The sequence below is a fragment of the Pelobates fuscus genome, chromosome 4 (assembly GCF_036172605.1).
Source record: "Pelobates fuscus isolate aPelFus1 chromosome 4, aPelFus1.pri, whole genome shotgun sequence".
Lineage (NCBI taxonomy): Eukaryota > Metazoa > Chordata > Amphibia > Anura > Pelobatidae > Pelobates > Pelobates fuscus.
Genome location: NC_086320.1, coordinates 302374729 through 302398098, shown reverse-complemented (window position 1 = coordinate 302398098; position 23370 = coordinate 302374729). Strand labels below are relative to the sequence as shown.

Here is a 23370-nt window from a genome sequence, read left to right as displayed (position 1 = left end):
TAGCCATATATTACTAATATGTTTCTGAACATATATATTATATGTAAATTGGGTTCATGCAAAGAGGGTGAAAAGGTATTAAAGAAAAACACACTTATTGCATCAAATGTACAAAGCCAAACTTTTAAAAGCTTTCCTAATTTCTTTCTCGGGATGAAGAATATATCGGTTGTAGACTGAGGATTTCCATCTGCCCAATCTTTTAATAATATGCACTGGAGTGTCAGTGTTGAAGGAGACCAAAGCTGCCCCTATTCTAAATGAAAGACCCGAGACATGGATACAACCCAATCTTAGGAGTAGTGTTCTGATGTAGAAGATGAATTTAGCCGTAGTCAGAGGGATTCAGTGAGAGTAGTGGTGAAATGTGTGTGGCATGACTGAGTGTGGGTAAGTAAGAGTCAAATATTTTAACTGGGCACTAGTTCTAGGTGGGATAAAGTGGTATAGCGGATGGATGAGTAGTTTGGTTCGTTTTAGAGGTTTGTAGAGAAAGTATATAGTGATCATGATTTTTTAAGGTGGTCCCAGTGCCACCACTCATATCTGGTGTCACAATAGCTTGCATTTAAAAAAAAAACATTTTTTGACTGTAATATAATAGCAGTCAGTTTCCTTCACACGTGTGCGTTTCAGGGCCTGCCAGGGCACAGTGTCACACCAGTGCAACTCATATCTGGTGTAACAGTAGTGTACATTAAAAAAAAAAAACAAGAAATTTGACTGTGAAATAATAGCAGTCAGTTTCCTTCACACGTGTGCGTTTCGGGGCCTGCCACGGCACAGTGTCACACCAGTGCAACTCATATCTGGTGTAACAGTAGTGTACATTTAAAAAAAAAATACAGGGGGCTGGTTGTCACTTTTCGGGGACCCTTGGTGTTGTACGTGGCTGGGTGGAGGAAGAGACCTTCAATGACATCAGTGAGGACAAGGAACGGAACATGGCTAGCTTGGTATCCAACCTTGTGCAAATGGGGAATTTGCGGTTGTGCAAATGGACTGTTTGCGGTTGTTTGCGGCGCGTTAAACGGGGAGTTTGGTCTGTCACTGTGAAGCGTGCGTAACCCTTACACTGCCTGATCGATACAACATCATACCTGACTCTGCATCAACTATGTAATTTTCCATGGGAGTTAGTCCCCTTGAAACAACTTTTCCATCACTATTGTGGCCAGAAAGAGTCCCTGTACATTTAAAAATTCGCCTGCCTATTCAAGTCTATGGCGGTTCGCCGGGTTCGCCCGTTCGCGAACTTTGCGGAAGTTCGCGTTCGCTGCTCGCGAACGGAAAATTTTATGTTTGCGACATCACTACTGGTCATGGTATTTGGAGTAGCCCTATAACCTAGGTCAGATGCACTGACCACACCACAGCTAAAAACTTTTTAAAAATTATTCATATGCTAGCAATTGAAGAATATATGGTGTACTGAAGTTGAAAGGAACACTCTAAACAATACAACTACTTCAGTTCATTGTAGTGGTTTTAGTTCCTGGACTCTGTTTTTGAATAGTTTAACACTGAATGAAGGTCCCTAGATGCCTTCAGCCCAGCTGCTCTGTGCTGTTTGGGCTAATGCTTCTGCATTCGCTGGAATAGTACTGGGGTGCCAGTAATAGGTAGAGGGTGTCAGTCGACTGCTCCCAGTCTATCACAGCTGCCCATCGCTGATATTAATTGGTATGGCTAAGGCAGAATGTAATCTCTACCTTTGCTATACTTTAAGCTGCCTTATACATGAAGTATACGTTAAAAAAATGAGAATAATACATCAACACCCAAAGTATAGGGCAGTGTCAGTTAGCCGTATGCACGCACCTTGGGTCAGACAGTGTTTAAAAGCTGACAGGCAGTCCCTATAGTCTTCCTACAGACACTACACTAATGGTCCCTATGGTTTTCCTACAGACCACAGACACGAATTGTTGGTTTTCAAACACCGTCTGACCTAAAGTGCATGTACATGGCTGAATGTCATATAAGGAAATTATGGATGCAATGTTCTCATTTTTTTCTCATATATGTCATTTAAAAAACAATCTATTTCCATTCAAAACTTGATGAAAGGATTATTATGTTAATATGTAGGTTTGAGGTGACAGTTGTCTTTAACCACTTAAGGACACATGACATGTGTGACATGTCATGATTCCCTTTTATTCCAGAGGTTTGGTCCTTAAGGGGTTAAGTGAACTTGATTACATGTTATTGAGAGATCTATGATAAACTGGCTCTTGTGTGACCTGACTATTATATATCAGTATAAATATATATGTGATTTTTGTTGTTACATTGTAAATTAAAGTATATGGCTTATTTACATCAGATTTTTAGCATAAACATGCTTAACCCACTGTACATACTTTAATTGATCGGCAAAGTTTTTTTATATACATAATCCAACCTGTTCCCAATATTGATGATTAAATTAGTCTGTCTGAAAAAGTGGGTTTTAAACTGTGATTATTTTTCTATGGTAACAGGATAACTAAATTAAACCAAAACCATTTGATATCAATATAATATTAAACAATCCATAAATAAATTTGAAATATTAATAAAACAAGGCAAAATTGTTAGTCCTTCCCTTCTCATTTCAATAATGCCTATTCTGTCCTTCAACGAACATTGGAATTTTTAAATGCAAAATGAAAGAACTTTAATATTGTTTTTCTTTTTTTAGGAAATATAGAACACTATTACGGTATATTTGTAAAGGGTATGTGAACCACTATGGCTGGAAAAATGCATGATTTCCAATTCTTGACTCATTTAACAGTAAGACTGCTGCTGAGGGATAAAAGCAACATATATTCAAACAATTATCGAGCCATGGGTATGCATTATTCACACAACCATAGCTCGTATTGTGCAGGCTTTGAAGGTTATTTAAGTACTGAAAAAAAACCAAATTGACAAGTCTTTGAATGTGACTCATACAGTGTATCATACAAATGAGAACACAAACGATAATGGAAACAAAAACATTTTTAAAAAGGAGATGTAGATCAGTTTGGTGAATTCTGTTATGGCCCAGTATGTTAATATTCCTATAAACAGGTCCAATCTAAGGTACAACAGAACTTAGTTCCAATCACATAGTGTCCAATATCTGAATAAATATTTTGGTTTATTACAGTAGTAGGATATCTTCTGTATCATGACCATCTGAAATACTTTGCTCTTTTCTGGTCTCAGACGTGCTACGTGTGCTTTTAGTTAATAAATATAATTTTCTATGTGCTATGACTATGGTACCGCGGTTAACAGGTTACATCAACCCAAAACAGTGTTTGATTAAAACACTGTTTTGGTTGTAGTACTCCTTGGGATGGAGTGGTGGTCGGTAAACATGAAAGGAGGAGGGATGGGATGGAAGGGAAGAGAAGGCTAACCTTTGTATTCACACTGAGGCCAAGTTCTCTCTGCAGCCTGATCCTATTCTGGCGTTGTCCACCTCACTGCAGGGATGCCCCAATGGCTGAGCTGAGGACCTGGGCAGCATGGGTTGGAGTGCATGCTACACATTTGGCAGCAAAAAGCTTTAAATCTGTATACGCAGTGAAATGCTGCCCATAATGATTCCAAGCACTGATACCACTTCATGTAACTGGCATGGTCATGGTGCTTGGAGTTACCTTTTAGTATACATGTAAGCGCTGTGTTGGCATTGTATATATAACAAAATAGATAAACTGTATGCTTAATGGGTAGGTCTAGGTATCATATCTACTACAGTCTGCTTTAGTGGTTATTGTACAAGGAGTCCCCTGGCACGATCCCACAGTAAGGAGTCAAACTGGTTTGACACTTATCTGGGTCCCTTAGACACCCGCGGTTCACCTAGATATAGCAAATGTGATATTTCCCATTCTGCTTTAGCAATACCAATTTAGTCCTACTAGGATCAAATGCATTAGCTGAGAGTTTAATGATGAGTTTATTGACAGTTTAATGATGTCATTGATTTCCGGCTTAATCGGGTACACACTGAAGTATTTATGTGCCAATAACAGAAATACAAGTATTACTCGGTTTTCATTTCTGATCAACTTTGAATCTCCAGTGGTGTCTCACATTCAGCTCAAAAGAGACAGTTTCTAGCCAACTATGGGGAGAATAGACTACTAGTACATAGGCCATGTTTAAAAAATAAAATAAAAAAATTAGTAAATCTCAAGCACACATTCCCTCTCAATTGGGGCTATTTTAACCCCGAGCCAGGGGTGAAGGGGCTCTTATACATTTGATTGAGATCCTTACATTACTTTTTATGTTGTGTATATATTTATAAGATGCAGATGGTTTTTACTAAAAGATTTTCCATTATGACTTACAAATTCATTTGTCATGAAAAGCTAGCGCTTACTGCAATTAGAGCTCTGTATGAAGCAGATATTGTGACATAGACTATAAAACGAAAGATGTCATTATATGCAATTTGAAGAATGTCATTTATCTAATTATCTGCCCCTGCAAAATGTTTTAAGTAGGTAGAACAGTTCATCGAGGACAAGGTTAACGAGTATGGAGGCAACGTACGGAGAAAGTATGTTAAACGAATATTGTGCTGCAGTTGTAATGGCAGTCCAGCAGATTTAAAACATTGAGCGATAAATTGGTTGGGTGGTGATTCTAGCTTGTTAATAAGAAGAGAACTGTTTTTGGATTTAGTTTGCATCTCTTAAAAGTTTGCTACCTATGGGATATTGATTTATTTTTTCAAGTTCTGTTTCTCACATTATTTAATTACTAACATAATTTTTCTGCCTGTTTCTGGGCAATTGAACGGGTAATATGCAACTAAATTTACAGTCTGACAAACCTTCACTGATGCCCTAAAACTGTTGTGTTTGGAATAAAGTTTGTTGTTTTAATGTGTTTTAGAGAGCTATGTTAATTTAGTCATCTGTTTTAAACTGTGCACATAGTGGTAGAAGTAGGGAATAAAGAAACATTTAAAGTGAAAAATTGTCCCCCCATGGCCATTAGCAGTTATAGGTAAGTCAACTGGAGAATAGGTATTGGATGGAGTATATGCACTTGTCAATCTCTTCACATAGAGCCTATAATAATATCACGGGTAGGAGTTGTAGGGCATTTTCATTTTTGTTTAATAGGTTCAATATTTTTTAAACTTTTAATGTTATGTATACTTTTATCTAAGTCTTTGTACTTTCTTATATGTAGGTTTTGAAATGAAGGGTTGTTATCAGTTGAATGGTTTTTTTTTGAGTCAGTATTTTTATTGACATCGTCAATTTAAAGTCAGTAGGATTCAAATTATTTATGCCAGTGTCCTCATCTTGACAAATCCCACAAGCCTGGGTGAAACACGTTAACAAGGAACTCTGGGTAGTTAAAGCTATGTAAGGGTCTGTCTTATTCCATTAGATTTATTATAAATTAATAGAAGCATTTCTCTCTCATCCCTCTCTGTCCTTCCACTTAAAAAGATTTGCACCGGGGGCGTGGCCGTGCAGCGCGCGAGGATGGACGCGTGAAGTGTCGGCTCCTGCGAGGGTGATTAATTTACCGCGATTAGAGACGAGGAAAACGACATAATTGACCCCAAAAACCACTCATAAGTGGATCGGAACCAACATGTCACACAAAATACCGAAGAAAACGAAGCTACGAGCAGCACAAACCCAAATCTCTCCACTTACCCCTCCGCGCATCAAATTCCAAGATGGCGCCGAAGGCCCAACATCACCAACTGCCAGCTCTGAAAAGAGTGACTGCACCTCGATCTCGCTGAGAACCGCGGAACCGGTGTCAGAACATTCCCTGCAATGCATGCTCCAAAAGCTCCAACAATCACTACAAGCAGAATTTGCCAAACTAGCACAAGATGTCCGCGCTGACATCAGAGAAATCAGCGAACGCACAAATATGCTGGAAGAAAAAACAGAGGAGCTGATAACTGCCCACAACAAAATGGCTGCGGCCTGTGACACTACAGAAACCAGATTAGCGTACTTAGAGGCCAAACTTGCTGATCAAGAAGATAGAGATAGACGCAATAACGTCCGCCTCAGAGGGATACCTGAGGAAATTAAACCAGCGGAATTGCTGGATTATGCAACAGGCCTCTTTAAAGCACTATGCCCGACTCTCTCGGCAGAAGAACTCAGGCTGGATCGCATACATCGCCTTCCAAGACCCAAGTTTCTAGCAAATACAGCTGCCAGAGATGTGATTACACGTATGCATTACTTCACTTCTAAAGAGATGGTAATGAAAGCAGCAAGAAGCCCTGACAACTTTCCTCCGGAATTTCAACGTGTCAAGCTATTTGTAGACTTATCTGCAGTGACACTTGCCAAACGTAAACATCTATCACCTATAACAACTGCACTCCGAGATGCTGCCATCCCCTACAAGTGGGGTTATCCTACTCGCCTACTTATAAGAAAAAATGGAACAGAACACCAAATCCATTCAGTCGCAGAAGGGTCGAAATTGCTCAAAGAATGGGACATTCCGGTAAATCTCCAAACCGCACCGTCTGCATCCCGAGATCCAGATCGATCACCTACGAAAATCAACCACAACTGGTCCTCCGGACTTAAACCTAACTGAACTGCTCCAGACATCTCTATCGTTTTCTTAATGGATGCGTGAGCATGATTTATTTCTTTTGTTATGACATTTTCCTTGTTTTCTTTTCTATATGCCTCTTTTTATGATATGTTTGAAAGTTATTCTCGTAATGTTTAACACTCTAAATATACGTGTTATATGGTAAATGCGATACCTAGCATAATGGGAAAAAGCTTAAGATAGTTCACCAGCACTTAGCCAAACCTAACAATAAGAAAATGTGCTATTTATAAACAATGTTAAGGAATGTGAACTGCTATCGTATAGTGATTTTCACCATAGAATCAATTATGACGTACTAAAGCTTCACCCTCCCCCCCAACTCGCTCCATGGGGCGGATTAAAAACATTTTACCACCCAGGTTAGACGACCTAAGTCTAAACCTCGGAATGTATATAGTTCTCTTTTCCACTTTACTCCCCACACCCATCCCTCTACCTCTCACACACCCTCCTATGTACACAATGTACGGTTCCAACAAAAACAAGGTCCGAACCACTAATGAGACAAAGCTGAAAAACTCAAATATAGCTATTACAACACCGATTGAGAGACGTACCACTTTAGTTCGATCTAAATGGCAAATACTACTTACCCTATTTAGACTCATAACCCACTACCCATGGTGTAGAGACAACCAAAACCTACTAAATGGCTTACTTTTAAAACGCTGTAAGTTGACAAGCATTAACGAGGCAATATTATGGCACTGAATATCCTTTCGCTCAATGTTAAGGGCTTGAATTCTCCTCATAAGAGGCGATTGGCTTTGGAAGAAGCCTGTAAAGCGAAAGCCTCTGTGGTCTTTTTTCAAGAGACCCACTTTTTACGCTCCAAACTGCCCAAGTTCTCTTCGAGACAATATCCCACAGGCTTCCACACTGGGTACCTGAAAAAGAAAAGGGGAGTATCTACGCTAATCAGTAAAGATGTCACCTTTTCATTACACAAGAAAATGGGAGACAAGGAGGGCAGGTATCTGCTCCTCCAATGCCATATTAATAATGAACCATATACTCTACTTAACGTATATGGCCCACACGAAAACCAGGCAACTTTTCTCAACAAATTACTAACATTAGCTGACACTCACAAACATGGGACAATAATAATAGGAGGTGACACGAACTTTATCTTAGACAACACCCTAGACTCCTCCTCCGACCTCCGAATATCACGCAAGACCCTTGCACAACGCACTATATGCACCAGCGCCATTAAACAACACCTCCATGACACAGGCTACCTAGATATATGGAGGATACTGCACCCCTCAGAAAAAGATTTCTCATTCCACTCCCAGGTCCACAACTCATATTCGAGAATAGACCGGTTCCTCATTCATTCATCTCTAATACCCCGCATCCAAACCACCAAAATCGGTCTCATAACTTGGTCTGACCATGCCCCGATCACGCTCACCATCTCCACCCAATACCCCACCAAAGGGGGAAGCTCCTGGAGACTAAACGACTCTCTCTTGAGAGACCCTAACATTGTCGCACAAATCAAAACGGAATTGGAATTGTACTTTCAGACTAATTCCGCGGCAGACACTTCCATCCCAAATACATGGCAAGCACATAAAGCGGTAATTAGAGGCCTCTTTATAAAACTGGCTAGTCATGCAAACAAAAAGAGGCAAAAGAGATACAACGACCTCATCCAACAAATCAAAGCCTTAACACACACCAATAAAGGAAACCCATCCCAAGATACCTACCTACAGCTTAAACAATTACACACCCAACTCCAAGAATTGGAACTAGATAAAACAAATTTTATATTACAAAGGTATAAACATAAATTCTTTGCGCAAGGAAATAAAGCAGGAGCAATTCTAGCTTCTAAACTAAAATCGCGGATGATCAACTCAAGAGTAGCGTACTTAGTAAAACCAGACAAAACCAAAATCATGAATCCACAAGACATTGTAGAGACATTTGCACAATACTACAGCTCCCTCTACAACCTTTCCACAGATACAAATACACACACGCCCTCAATATCACAGATACAAGATTTCCTTACCACAATACATCTCCCGACAATAACTCAAGAAGATATAACCATGCTCACTAAACCGTTCACAGTGGAAGAGCTAGGAAACATAGTTGAGAAACTGCCCTCCCATAAATCACCAGGACCAGATGGTTTTTCCAATTTATACTATCAGACCTTCTCCGACACCTTAGCCCCACATTTTACTGGACTCATCAACCACTGCTTTTCCGAGGGGGTACTCCCATCAGAGATGCTCCAGGCAAACATTTCCACCCTCCCCAAACCGGGCAAACCAGCAACGATATGCCAAAACTTCAGACCCATCTCACTGCTTAATTGTGATACAAAAATTTATGCCAAAATAATTGCAGACCGTCTCTCAACCATTCTCCCACGTATAATACATAATGACCAATCAGGTTTTATCAAAACTAGACAAGGCTCTGATAACACGAGGAAGATACTAAATATCTTAGCTCATATGGACACACAAAATATGGAAGGCCTTCTCTTAGCGCTAGACGCAGAGAAGGCCTTCGATAGACTCAACTGGGACTACATGACCCAAGTTCTACTTAAATTCGGATTCCCTAAAAAATTTATTACAGGCATTATGGCACTATATGCCTCTCCATCTGCTCGGGTATCCAATGCAGGATTCACGTCAAACCCGTTCCACATCACTAATGGCACTCGCCAAGGTTGTCCCCTATCTCCCTTGTTATTTGTATTGTCCCTTGAACCCCTAGCGCAAAAAATCCGAATGAACTCCGATATAAAAGGTATTACCATTAACAACACGGAATACAAACTATCAATGTTTGCAGACGATATACTTCTCTCTGTAACACAGCCTACACTATCACTACCACAACTCCTGCATACCCTAGAGGAATATAGCCGCATTTCCTATTATAAACTTAACCAATCGAAAACCCAGGCCTTACCTATACGTCTCCCAAATACAGAGATACTTCGAATGAAACATAAGTACACATTTGACTGGAGACAGACCTCCCTCACCTACTTAGGTGTGAAGATCACAAGCACACTCAGAGGCATCAACACGTACAACTTTGCCACGCTACCACAAACCTGCAAGCTACTACTACATAAATGGAAAAATGTAATGCTATCATGGTTAGGCCGGATAAACACCATCAAAATGATGGTCCTACCAAAACTACTGTATATATTCCGAATGCTTCCAATTCCCCTCTCCCCCACGTTACTCAAACAAATACAGTCCATATTAACGACTTATGTATGGGAAAATAAAAAACCCAGACTACCGTTAGCCCTGTTACAATCCCCCACTAAAGAAGGGGGCTTGGGATTCCCTAACGTAACAATGTATCACAAAGCCGCCCTGCTAGAACATACTATAAAATTACATGCACCGAGACATACGCTTCAATGGGTCGACATGGAAAATGGGTATGACCCCAAAGGTTCAGCAATAGACCATATGTGGACCCCCAAACACCTAAGGGACAAACGCAAACCAATTCTGCCACTCACCAAATACATTATCCAAGTATGGGATCACTTCCACCACTCCAAACTTGATGACACTAAATTCTCCATCTGGGCACCGATCACAGCCCTAAACTCGATATCACCATGGCTATCGTTAAACAAATGGAAAGAAAAAGGAATCTCAAAAATTGCAGATTTGTGTACACAAGGTTCCTTGTTACCGTTCCCGGAGTTGAAAACGAAACATTGTTTACCCCCCTCATTCATTTTCCCATATATCCAGCTGCAAAGTCTCATATCTGATAGGGTAGCTACATATGACAAACCTGACACCCACAGTCTATTGATGTACAACCGATGTCATTATACACCGGTTAAAAATAAAGCTCTCACTACATGCTACAATGCATTACTACACCAGACTCCTCGACCAGAATTTAATTATAGGAGACTCTGGGAAGCTGAATGTGCTCACTGCCCCTTAGACACGCAGTGGTTAACGTCACTACAAGCCCTAAAAGGAGTGACAACCTGTTACTCACATATAGAAGCTCATAAAAAACTAATCTATAGGTGGTACTACACCCCCGATAAAATACATCAGATGTTCCCTCTCTCATCACCTACTTGCTGGAGATGTGACAAAGACAAGGGTACAATGACACATATTTGGTGGGACTGCCCAGAAATAAAACCACTCTGGGAAGAAACACAACGCATATGGAAACAACTAGGGTTGAACCTCCCACCACTTACCCCTATGTTAGCTCTTTTCCTACTGATTCCAGTAAAGGTATCACAAGCAGATGCCCACATATTATTGATGACAATACTAGCCACCAGAAATATAATTGCAGGCCATTGGAAAAAACTGGGCTGCCCAATACCAGCTTTGATAAGGCACAAATCCAGACAGTTTCTCAGATACGAGGTTTTATCTGCCACTACTCCTAAACAGAGTCAAATAGCTAAGCTAAACTGGCAAAAGTGGAGGGACCTAGAAACACAAGACAAGTCAAATACATATATTGCAAGTCCTTCAGGGTAAATAACAAGCCACATAAGGTCTACAATTCTCGCAGACAACTTCCGAGCTTAATCATTGTTAATCATTGTACACCGTTGGAACTCTATCTATATGCTATCTATATGTTATAATTGTCCATGAGGAATTGATCCAAGAATAACGATTGACAGTTGAATCTTGCCCATAGCTGAATCTTGTCACTAATTGATACTGAATAGATACCAGATTTTACCAACGTAAGCTGTACCCTTACCCTTAATCTTTGACGACACAATACGAAAAAGTTATCGACTCATGTTAACCTGTGAATAATACAATATAAACACCAGTGATGATGAATACCTGTACCACATATATGAACCTGCTGTTCCTTGTCACAGATTGTACTGTTAACCACTACTTTGTATAATTGTAAAATTACCTTAACACCTGACACTTACATCCATCATGTCAATGTACTATATTGTGTATATATACCCTTCCCCCCCCTCTCCTTTTTTCCTTTCTGTACCCCTCCCCTCATTGCAATTTGAAAAATCAATAAAAACTCTAATTATAAAAAAAAAAAAAAAAAAGATTTGCACCCAGAATCAATTCAAAGGGGAAGTCAAGAGAGCCTTCATTTCTACTGCTTACTTCATATTGCCCCCATATTATTTGTAGCAGTAGTATTTCTCTTGAATACATTCTTCATTTTGGGAGATAGGAGTAATTTCTCCAGCTTCAAATCACTGAACAGAACTGCTCTGTCACCCAGAGTCACTCTGTCACACATCCACACCGGGATGATGGGATGATGTGGCCCTTTGTAGAAGGGGAAGTGGTCCCTAATGCTAGTCATGCTATGGACACAGCCACAACCACCATATTGTAAGCTCACAAACCATCTTGCTAAACACTTGATCTTGATTTGAAAAAAAAAAAGCTTTTAAAATGATTTACCTACAAAAAAATACAATAGACGTTAATTGCGATTCCCATAGATAAATCATATTAAAGGTTTTTCTAACAGATTGTGGTAATTGGAAAAGTTTATCCAAAAATATTAAATTGACGCCTGAAAGGTGTCCTCTTTTCCATTTCCATTTGTGCGTATTTTACATATTGTCTGTTTTCTCCCAGTGGTACAGCATTGTGGCATATATTGCTACATTAAAAATAAGAAAATTTTTAATAATACTACATATTTTCTCAAACATGTATACAAACATCCTTTAAATGTTATGTTATTTTCCCTACATTTAGATGTTTTTATCAATTATTGGTTATGAAGATCCGAGTCTTGATAGGTAGCATTAAAAACCATATTGTACCTAGCAACCAACATTCTTGGCACATCTTGCATAAAATATGAGCAATATCTTTTGTAACAGAAATTCACTTTTTATTGTAACATTATCATATGCCTTTCACTGCTTCAAACATGGTGTGTTTTATTGAATGACACACTTGTAGCAGTTGAGGTCAATGCAGTCTCTTAGTAACCTCCTACTCAATCCCATTGTAACAATATTTTCAGTAAATGAATGCAAAAGTTGCACTTTGCTGCTTTGTATATGCACCCAGCCCTGGCATGATAAATAGTACTTTGGTCTCTGCATCATGTTCTGCAGTCAGTATTCACCCTTCCCTAATATTCATGTGTCATTTTATTCCATTTCTCTGAGCTTGTTCCAAGACAGAATACACCATGTTAACAGGAAGTTCTATTTTAAATGTTTTTTTTCCATTTGACTTTTTCTAGGTTGGTCTTAACATAGTTTCCCATGCACTGATAAAAATGGCTGGTCAGGATCCAAACTAAAGAAATTATTTTTATTTGTGTACTACTTTAAATATTGTTTTATTCATTATTATAATATATATATATATATATTTATCTTAAAGGGAATTTCCAGTGCCAGGAAAACAATCCGTTTTCCTGGCACTGGAGGTTCCCTCTCCCTCCCACCCCCCAATCCCCGGTTACTGAAGGGGTGAAAACCCTTTAAGTCACTTACCTGAGGCAGCGGCGATGTCCCTCGTCGCTGTCTCCTCCTCCGCGCCGCTCCTCCTACCGTCTCCGTCGGTCGGTGGGCGAGACTGATCCCGCCCACCGGCCGGGGAGACCTAATGCGCATGCGCGGCAAAGCCGCGCATACGCATTAGTTCTCCCCATAGGAAAGCATTGAAAAATTATTTCAATGCTTTCCTATGGGGAAATGAGCGACGCTGGAGGTCCTCACACAGCGTGAGGACGTCCAGCGACGCTCTAGCACAGGTTTCCTGTGCTATGAAGGAGGAAGTTCCCTCTAGTGGCTGTCTAGTATACAGCCACTAGAGATGGAGTTAACCCTGCAAGGTAATTATTGCAGTTTATAAAAAACTGCAATAATTACACTTGTAGGGTTAGGAGTAGTGGGAGTTGGCACCCGGACCACTCCAATGGGCAGAAGTGGTCTGGGTGCCTGGAGTGACCCTTTAATGTAGCAGAGCATGTTGTCAGTAAAAACTTTTTCACGAGTGATGAATTAATTAATTGGTTGCCTATTTTATCCACTGTTTTGCGTTTCAATTGTACTTATGGTCCTTCTGAAAATTTGCAAAGTAGATTTAAATGTGAAGAGTTAATTTACTAAATGAAAAATAATGAGTGAATTGGTAATCTAACTGAGATGGACAACTTTCTCAGATCAGCTATTTTGGGTTAGTTGTCACAATTCCATTTTCTATTCACTACGGTTTGTTTTTTAGTGAATAAATAGGTTAAAATTTGTAGAAAAAAAGGCACCGACAGGGTGCTGATTTCAACATTATACACCACAGTACCATTGATACTGCAAACCTAAAACTGCTGCCTCGCCATTTTGCTTTATCTTCAAGCTATCTTTTGTCTAATCCCATCTTAACAACAAAAACCGCAACAAAGAGTTCAGTATCGTGCTTCTTCTTTGCTAACTGCTTGCATAGATCTATTCAAAATTCAATATATTGATTTTTATTTTGTGTGCAGTGATACATAATTGAAATTGAACTGGATTTTAAGGAAGATCCCTCAAGGATGCCAGATGACCTTTGCAGTGGAGACAGTAACAATGTTTTAAATTTTCTGGCATCTCTGCTTTGACTGTTAGAGACTTCATCGTTCAATCCTGCATGTAACAGGCAAAACTAATTTCAATTATTTATTGATTTATACTACATCTATTCAAACCCTATGGGAGAAATAAAAATATATTTCCCAAATACTACAACGCACTGTGTCTGACATTTCCATCTGTAATCACCACTTAAAATAAAATGTATCTCTCACGTGGGGCCAATTACACACCTTTACCATGCTTCATGCTTTGTGCATATAATTAACCCTATGGGCTGGTGAACGCAACATTAGCTCTTTAAATTCGGCTTTACTTTATTGTAGGTAGAGAGTGGTACTGCGCTACCTGTACAAATATAAAACTTGTTGAGAAGAAAAAAAAAAAAAAAGAAAACTTGCAGAGGAAAAATGATACCGTAACTGACTAAAGAAATTATGATGCCAACTTTTTAGACGTATTTCTATCATGTCTATCGGGATCTCAAAGTACTACTCGCCAAATATTCTTAGTTATCCAATACAGGTAGTGATGATTGCATCATACCAAGTTTCCAAGCTTATATCCCTTCGGAGGTTGTTAAAATAGTCCCACTGGATGCTAAGAGGTAGAAAGAAAGAAACAAACCCAGATACATCTCTGCAAGTCGTGTTCATCTCAGTTCAATTACCTAATTATCACACTCTCCTGCTTCTTACCGAGATCAACATTAATGGTATTTTTCCCTACAATCAATCGCTAACACTGTTTACAAACACATTTAACTCTCCAATTGATCTACATCCAGAGGTCCCTGTTAAACTCACTGCCTGTTTGGCATCATCTGTTCGAGTTAACAGTGTGTCACCAGGTGCTCAAATTGTGCTTCTATTATTGATAATGGTGTGCATCGCTCAATGTATTCCAGCTATATGGCCCCCATTACTGATGCCTCATTTCCTTTGAATTTCAACTGATGCTCATGGTATACCTGAGGAACTACTATAAATAGTCAGCACCCCCCTACTGAGCACCGTTCTATAGTTTGAGAGTATAGTTTGCTGGATTTTTCCAATTCAGGTGGTGTAACATGGCTTGTTTTCTGAACTATTCTAAGCTCTATTCTTGCGCACACTGCTTGTGCTTTTTACTCCCTGTTTTCTGCATCCATTGGCTTTTTGCCTTATTATATAAATTTGTACTTTTTTTTGGCATTCCTATAGCATCATTATTTTGCAGTGCTTTAGGCTTTTTGAGGACCCTGCGTGAACAAGCTAATAATTTAGAAGGTATCCTGACTTGCTATTGCATATATCTTGTATAAGCTATTACCAGTTATTCTATATCCACTTCTCTGGATTTGTCTGTATGTCACTAAGTTTGATCTGGTTGTAAGCCCGACTTATCTTCCTATGTGCATGCTCTATCACATAAAGATCTGAATCTCCTTGCACCAATCTAACCGAAAGTTCTTCAATGGCAATCAAATGTACCAGACAAACATTCCAGGTTTAAATGGGAACTTTCCACCTTCGCTAGTGGCTGTCTACTGCTGTCTACGCTTCCTGGCCTTTCACAGAGTTTGAGTCTGTGAAACAATGTTTTCCTATGTGGCTGATGTCACGACTCGACACTGAAAGCGGGTATGTGAATAATGGGTTATTTAATTCTACACATCGGAGAGGCACGGAGGAGGGAGAGAAACACGTTAGTGTTAGGAATTCATCTTTATTGTATTTAAGTATCTTTGTATTCCTTTAAGTATTTGTTATGGTCCGTTTTGAGAAATGTCAGTGTGCCTGAAATACTGTTTTTTAATCTGGTCTGGCCATGCCTTGATTATGTTATATAAATTGAATTATAATTTTATATAAATAAACAGAACATACCAACAAATGTTCCACTTAGGTTGGCTAATGTTGATGTTGGCAGTGATTGAAGTTTGTAGATCAGTAAAGGGTACAGGTAATCTCTTTTTATTGTAGTTGTCCCTGATGTGCTTTGTTACTTACTTGCCACGTCAGATCCAGCTCCTGCTTCACTGACTCCCAGACAGGCAACTACATCTCCCGCTGTTGTTGGTGCAAGGAACTGACGTTTCAATTCATCACTGCCAAACCTGTGCTCAAAAGAAAAGAAGAGAAATAGCTATGATTTAAAGGATTTATTTCAGACTCTGATCATTTACATATTATTCTCAGTGATCATTATAATTGCAGTCTTATAATGTTTCATACGTATGTCTTTAAGAAACAGATGTGCATCCAATAATACTGGCTCTAATACAAAGCAGGGGGAAATTATTCAATAAAATGGCTCTTCATGTTGATTTTGCTATACGTGTTTATGCATGTTTCTCTTTGGCAAACATCTGAGCTCGTATTATCCAGCGACATATGACAAACCAAGGCCTTCCATTTGTTCCTGTGGATGTCATTTGCACATGCTGCACACAGATTTACTCATTTGTAAGCATCTAAATTTGCCTTAGAATATGCATTAGACTGTATGTATTTTGCAATGGTCCCTTCGGGGACAGTATTGGGACCTCAGCAAATGTTATGACAAGGTGGACCACAACAGAGGAAGCTAAACATTTTTATCACATTTGCCCAGTTCCTTCCAACTAGTATATTACAAATCAGTTACTAATTACAATACCTTAATACCAAAAACCTAACATGAGCCTAATGCTGACAGGCACACAGCTGATATTTTACAAAATAAAAAGCATACCTCCCAGCTACCCTGATTTAAGAGGCGCAGTCCCTATTTTGGGCCTAAATCCATCTGTCCCTCTTTTCTATTCTAATGTTTCTCTTTACTATGAGCCATGTTATCCATGTTATTGTTGTGTCTGTGTGTATAATATTCACAGCAATAATACTCACAGTAATGTAAAAAATAGAAAACAATGATAAAAAAGAAAATAAAAAAAATCTTATTTCTTTAAATAAAAAAAATTCATCAAATTTTTTCTATTTAAAGCAGACTTTCTTTTAATAAAATGTTTTTGGATGAAAAATATATCTAAATAAAGTTTTCCATTTACGTTATATTATAGTATAAATATATATTCAGCATTAAATGTGGATTAGTAATCTAGCATGAGTTTGTATATAATTATGTGATATTTACAATATTGGTAAATAAATTCCATCAATCCACATCTCTGAAAAGATAGCATGCATTTTTTCACAGCACAAATGAAATGAATGCTAGAGGCACAGCATTATGGGAGCAGTGCCCAGCATGCACAGCATTATTGGCAAAATCCCTGGCGGGGAGAAAAACTGATGTAGATGCTGGCTTACATTTAGAGGCATATTCAGAATAAATGCAGTCCATAGTTAAACAAACTATACATTTTATTAGAAATAGATATATATATATATATATATAAAATAGGCACGTAGCAGCAAAAAGCAGAAAAAAAAAGCATATTCCTGGGAGATATTCTAATGCATTTCGTGACGCATGGCATTTAATCTTATTTAACATGTTAACCTCCTACTGTTGTACTTAACGGTCAGTTAATTTAAGAAAAGTAGTAACGCTCACTTTACAATAGGGAACAGAGCCAACAGGGACAATTAACATCCATTAGTGAAAAATAATTTAACTGAACCAAATAATGAAAATGAAAAATGAACAAATCAAATGTAAGACATAAATAATAAAAACACTTGTCAAACATTAAAAAATGTCAACGATAAAAAAATTCAAAACAGAACACACCTGAGATAATGTATAATTAGTGGACATTTAAGACACATACCATTCTGCATTGTGATAACGAAACCCAGAATTGAATACAGCACCGGAATGCTGAAATACTATACATTGCTGCAAGCAAACATGTCCACTCAAATATAAATGTTATAAAGTGCAAATTAGTTACAAGTTATGGATCACTAGAAAAATTGAAACAAATTAGAATATGCAGAGAACTGCGTATAATTAAAGGATTACTATACGGTCAGGAACACAAACATGTATTCCTGACCCTATAGTGAAAACCCACCATTTAGCTGGCTTGCCCGCCCCCCCCCCCCCCCCTTCTTAACTCCCCTAGAATTAGTTAAAACTCACCCTATTTTCAGCTCTCCGCGGGTCTGTCGGCGCTGGTCCTGCCCCCTTGGTGACATTATCAAAATTGCAGATTTTTAGCCAATCAAATGCATTCCTAATCGGCAAGGGGGCAGGGCCAAACACCGTTTTGGCCCATCACACCTCCTCATAGAGATGCATTGAATCAATGCATCTCTATGAGGAAAATTCAGCGTCTCCATGCACTGAATGGCAGGGCTGCCTACTGTGCAGCCCTGAGCCAGGAAGCCCCTCCAGTGGCCATCTGATGAGTGGCCACTAGGAGGTGTCCCTAGAGGCAATGTAAACACTGCCTTTTCTCTGAAAGTGTTTACATGAAAATGCCTGAAGGGAGCTATTATACTCACCAGAACAACTACATTAAGCTGTAGTTGTTTTGGTGACTATAGTGTCCCTTTAATATAGAAGAACTATGCCAGGAGAAGAGAAGTATGTAGCTCCAAAAGTAAAGTCTACTTATTAATCAGTACTGCACATCACATAATTGCTATCACTATAAACAAAAGCTGCACATGAAAAAAATACTTTATGAGCATATAGTTAGATTGCAGCCCAATGTACAAAATATGAAACAATTATCATAAATAAAACCAATGTACACCCTGGTTCAGTGAGTATATAATATAAATACAAGTGTGTGTCTTTTACATCTTTATTTTTAATAGTTGTGTTTTTGTCAATATTGTTGGTATTATTTTGAGCTAATATACTGTATGTACTTGCTGGTATAATTAATGTAAAAGAACAATGCCAGGAGAAATCTATAGCAAGTAAAGTGAATCTGTCAATTAATTAAGACTGCAAATCACATAAAATCACGTATAATATAAATACAAGTGTGTGCCTACATCTGTATTATTAAAGGGATACTATAGTCACCAAAACAACTTTAGCTTAATGAAGCAGTTTTTGTGTATAGATCATGCATCTGAAGTCTCACTGCTTATTTCCCTGCCAGTTATGAGTTAAATCACTTCTGTTTCTCTTTATGCAGCCCTAGCCACACCTCCCCTGGCTGTGACTGACACAGCCTGCATGAAACAAAATAGTTTAATTTTTAATTAGATGTTACTTACTTTATCAGTGTTTATCTCCTGCTCTGCAAATTAAACTTCAATCACACACAGGAGGTTCCTGCAGTGTCTAGCAAGCTATTAACAGAGCAGGTGATAAGACATTTTAAATTAAACAGAATTTGCAATAAAGGAAGTGTAAACATTAGATGACTCTTTGCAGGAAGTGTTTAGAAAGGCTGTGCAAGTCACATGCAGGGAGGTGTGACTAAGGTTGCATAAACAAAGTGATTTACCTCCTCAATGGCAGATAATTGAGCAGTGAGACTGGAGGGGCATGATCTATATCTTTAAATGTAAGTTTTCTTTTTGTGAATATTACTGGTGTGGATACAGTGCTGGCATGTACAGCATTATGTGAAGAAGATGCTTAGTGTATATACGTAAGCATGGTAAATCATAGAAAGATATCAGTACCAGTACAAGAAACAACTGCACAGATAACCGGGCTTTTTTTTTTTTTTTATATATATACCTCTGCTGTGCAATGCAGCTTAGTAAATTCTACAACAGCATGTACTGAAGAGAGTAAAAAATGCTGTCACCAACTCAATACTCACAGTTCCTCTTTAATGGTCTAGCTCTAAAAACCTTATGTCCAGTGATCATACACAAATCTAAACCAGTTGCACTCCATTTGTGGCTCAACTGCTTATAAAAGTTTATTTTAATGACAACACTTCACATTATATAAAGGATTTCATAGTATTTTCTCCTGTATAAATATTTTACAAGAGCTTTTACACTGAAAATTGCCAGTACAAAAACATCTGTCAACAAAATTATTTTCCTTAGTGGTCCCCTGGCAGTTCAGTCTTCACTGACAACTAGAGTCACGAAGACAAAGCCAAAGAAAGCCATAGGAAACATCTGTTTAAACAATGACTCTATATTTATTGCATGGTGAAACACAGATTGCATGACCCTCTTTGGATATGTCCATACTGTAGTCAGTGTAGCCCCAACAGGAATCCAATTCCTTCCTAACCAGAGCAATAGTTTTTTGATATTTAAACATACTTTGTAGATACTGGCCAAGTTTCTGTTACTAAGTCTAACTGTGGGGCTCCTGTGGAATGAAGGGGCCCCGGGAAGGTCAACCCTGCCTACTATTACAGCGTAGCATGGTATCATAGTCACACCCAACAGGCATCCTACGGCCAGATCTCATTGCAAAACTGGTGTGTTTCAACACTATGGTAAATCACAAAAAGTCAAGCCAAAACAACAATGAGAAGCCTGTCTGGAAGGATACAACTATATCTGCTGTGCTGTCAGCTCAATGCCAGGTTCTAATGATCAAAAAAATAGGTAATGGAGTGTAGACATGGGAGACAAATGGGGTTAAGATAAGGGATGGGGAATGAAAGCAGAGGGGAGGAGGATGGGGAGAAGGCAAAGGGGATATCAATTTTGAGAAGACACAAGAAGAGAAATTACAATCTCACAGTTGGTGAGCCTAATGATTTTGAAGAGATCACAATCCTAGCAGTCCAATACTTATTGATACCCTTTTTTAGGGATCGACCGATATTGATTTTTTTTTTAGAGTCGATACCAATACCGATAATCTGTGATCTTTCAGGCCGATAACTGATAACTTACCAATATTCTGTACATTTATCATTTAAAAAAAAAAAAACCTATTTCTGAAGGTAAATGCACAAAAAATACATGCCACGTGTAGTGGATGCAGTGTGCGTAAAGTGAATGCAGTGTTTGTGTAGTGTGTGTATATACTGAATGCAGAGTGTGTGTGTTTGTGTAGTGTTTATATAATACAGTGTGTGTGTGTCTGCAGTGTGTTTATATAATGCAGCATGTGTGTTTGTGTAGTGTGTTTATATAATGCAGTGTGTGTGTTTGTGTAGTGTGTTTATATAATGCAGTGTGTGTGACGTTTGTGTAGTGTGTTTATATAATGCAGTGCGTGTGTGTGTAGTGTGCCCGCAGCAAGCGCTTACACACCTTTCCAGCAGCTCCCTTCAGCTCCCCTGTCTAAATCTCGCGGCCAGCGTGCCGCGCGGAGCGTTGCCATGGTAACCCATGTCAACGCTCTGATGGCCGCGGGACTCGCGAGATTTAGACAGGGGAGCTGAAGGGAGTTGCTGGGAAGGTAAGTAAGAGCTTGCTGCAGGCCCCCCAGGACCACCAGGCTTGTAATGGGCCCGGCGGTCCTGGTATATATTATTGGCAATATCGGTATCTTTTTGGCTGATAACGATATTGCCGGAAATACCAAATATCGGCCAGACCGATAATCAGTCGATCCCTACTCTTTTTATCGTTATGATTGATGAAAAGTGGCCCAATAAAGTTAAGCACTAACATTTTGGTGATCACATTCCTGTTGAGCGGAGCTACAACATCCTAACACCTCAAATAACTTTATATAAATAATTATTTTCTAAAATATGCACATCACAATACCCTGCTATGGCATGATGGACAATTCCAAGTTAACTAGACAAATTAAAGGACATAAAAGCACTGTCAGTTAAATATAGCATAACAAATACATATCGGCACCATACCTGAAAAGTCCTTTCTGAACACCTTAAAGAAATGCACATGGTATGCCTCCATGGAGCATGCTAGGTAAATACACACATCTCACATATTAGCATCAACAAATGATTATTAAAAAAAAAAAATAGCAGGCTGGTCAACTTGCAACTCTGATCGAGCATGAATGGTTCTACTACTTTAGAAAGAGGAACACCAGCAGCAAAGAGTTTTGGAACATGGAAAATCTGTGACAAGATGAGGTAGGCATCCTCCTCAAGGTTGCCTTCAAGAAAATGTTTTCTTAATTTGTCAGCATTACACGCCGTGTAATGGTTTGTGAAGTCTTGATTGCAATCGCTTTGCTAAAAGTTTTAAAATACTGTTAGGGAACTCTGACATTTGCCAGATTGGTTATGCTGCCTTTGAGACCTTGTGGCAGCACAGGAATGAGAATTACCCCCATCAGGGCATACAATTTGCAAAAGTACACAACCCAGGGTATTTATAATGGTGTATGTCCAGAATTTATTAGTAGCCACTTAGTCACAAACCCTTGTCAAATTTAGCGTTCATACTTGTTTTTTGCATTTTTCAACTGCCTTTTCACCCATGATATAATTAGCATTATACATTCTACTCCTCTAAAACAGTCATATTTGTTTTCAGCAATGTCTCTCGAGTACAACAGTATTCTGCATGGACAGGTTTCATGGGGTATTGGAAAATGACAAGGTCAAATATAGTGCTTGCCCATTTCAGTTTGCTGGGCATAGTTAGACAGCGACTAGCGGCAGAGTTAACCCTGAAAGGTAATTGTTATAATTTATTAAAAAGGGCAATAATTACCTTTGCTGGATTAAGGGACCTGGGACAGTGTCCACATACCACTTCAATGAGCTGCAGTGGTCTGGGTGCCTAGAGTGTCCCTTTAAAATAAGAATTGGAAAAAGGAAAAGAAGGAATAGATGGCGCTAAAGGTTGGTGCTGCTACAATAATACCAAAGAATACCGTCACTAAAATACACTTAAAATGCAATATAAAATAAACCAAATAAGGTGTTCAGCACACACGTACAATTTACCTTACAATAGTCACTTGGTAAAAAGTATTTCTTTTAGACTTGCACCATTTCCTATATAAAACAGGAAATAAAATAATACATAGTATATAGCCTGTATGAATCTTTACAATTGGTCTACACAAGGTCAGCACACTCACAATTTTAGAGCCTATTATAAGTTGGCTCTGGACTTATAAGGCACCTCAACTCCTCTTAGGTATTCAGAGTATTTTCTCCAGCTTGTATCACAGGAACAACAGGTAATTCCAGGTCCAAAATGAAAGATAAGCTTTTTTTTTAAATGTATTTAATTTTTTATTTATTTTGTACAAATAGTACATACAGAGGAAATAAAATAACTTTAAAAGCACAACGCGTTTCCAACCACAACTGGGTCTTCCTCAGGTGCAAGCCCTCCCTTTAAAGTAAGCCTAGGAGTATT

General features: G+C 38.7%; 1 protein-coding gene across 1 annotated transcript in view; it reads right to left on the bottom strand.

Moving 5' to 3' along the window:
* Window positions 1-23370, bottom strand: part of LOC134608053 (probable acyl-CoA dehydrogenase 6) — a 115617-nt gene that overhangs the window by 23574 nt on the left and 68673 nt on the right. The window contains exon 4 of the mRNA XM_063450684.1: window positions 16189-16295. Within this exon, the coding sequence (XP_063306754.1) occupies window positions 16189-16295 (107 nt within the window). The remainder of the gene's footprint in view (window positions 1-16188; window positions 16296-23370) is intronic.